The 736-nt window shown below is 46.2% G+C and overlaps 1 protein-coding gene across 1 annotated transcript in view; it reads right to left on the minus strand.

Annotated features, from left to right (window-relative positions):
* Nucleotides 1-450, minus strand: part of EMWEY_00051320 (beta-adaptin-like protein, putative) — a gene marked incomplete at both ends in the record, with an annotated part of 6,497 nt that extends 6,047 nt beyond the window's left edge. Inside the window, one exon of the mRNA XM_013479697.1 lies at nt 1-450. This exon is cut by the window's left edge and continues 42 nt beyond it. Coding sequence (XP_013335151.1) covers nt 1-450 — 450 coding nt within the window.
* Nucleotides 451-736: the final 286 nt, after the last annotated feature.

A 736-nucleotide genomic window follows, 5' to 3' on the forward strand; every position in this document is an offset into this window, starting at 1 on the left:
ATACACCCCAGTTGTACCCCTATTTACATTCCCTCTATAACGCATTACCCCTGTAGGGGCCCCTCCATGAGGGGCCCCTTGGGGGGCCCCTTGGGGGCCCACTCCTGCTTGGGGGCCCCCTACAGGAGCCCCTGGGGGACCTCCAACTGGTGTAGAATGGGGAACCCCTGATCCTGGTGTAGCAACATGGGGGCCCCCTGGTACTGTTGTAGGGGCCCCAGCAGGGCCTCCTGAAGGGGCCCCCGTGGGTACAGTAGAGGGAGCTTCTTGTGATGTTGCTGCTGTTGTTGCTGCTGTTGCTGCTGCTGCTGTTGCAGTAGGGGAAAGTGTCTGCGACGCAACAGGAGGAGAGGTACAAGCAGGGGGGGGGCCCCCCATGGGGGGCCCCCCCCCTGTTACCCCAGTGGGGGCCCCTATATTGTGTTGAGGGTTATGTATTGAATTATTCATCTCTTTTTTATTTATTTAATTAAAAAAAAGAAAAAAAAAGAAAAAAAAGGTAAAAAAGACACAAAGAGGGAGGGTATATAACTATAGGGAAAGGAGGGAAGAAGAAAAGAAGAAAAAAAGATTTATTTGTTGCATTTGTTTGTTTATAAGGAATAAATAATAAAAAAATAAATAAATAAATAAATAAATAATAAATTAAATGAAGAAAAAGGAGAAAAAAACAACAAAAGGACAGAGATAAAGGAAGAAAGCTGATTAATTATTGTTCTTGTTGTTGCTGCTGCTG

Source organism: Eimeria maxima, genomic scaffold (genome assembly GCF_000499605.1).
Source record: "Eimeria maxima Weybridge genomic scaffold, Emw_scaff1308, whole genome shotgun sequence".
NCBI lineage: Eukaryota > Apicomplexa > Conoidasida > Eucoccidiorida > Eimeriidae > Eimeria > Eimeria maxima.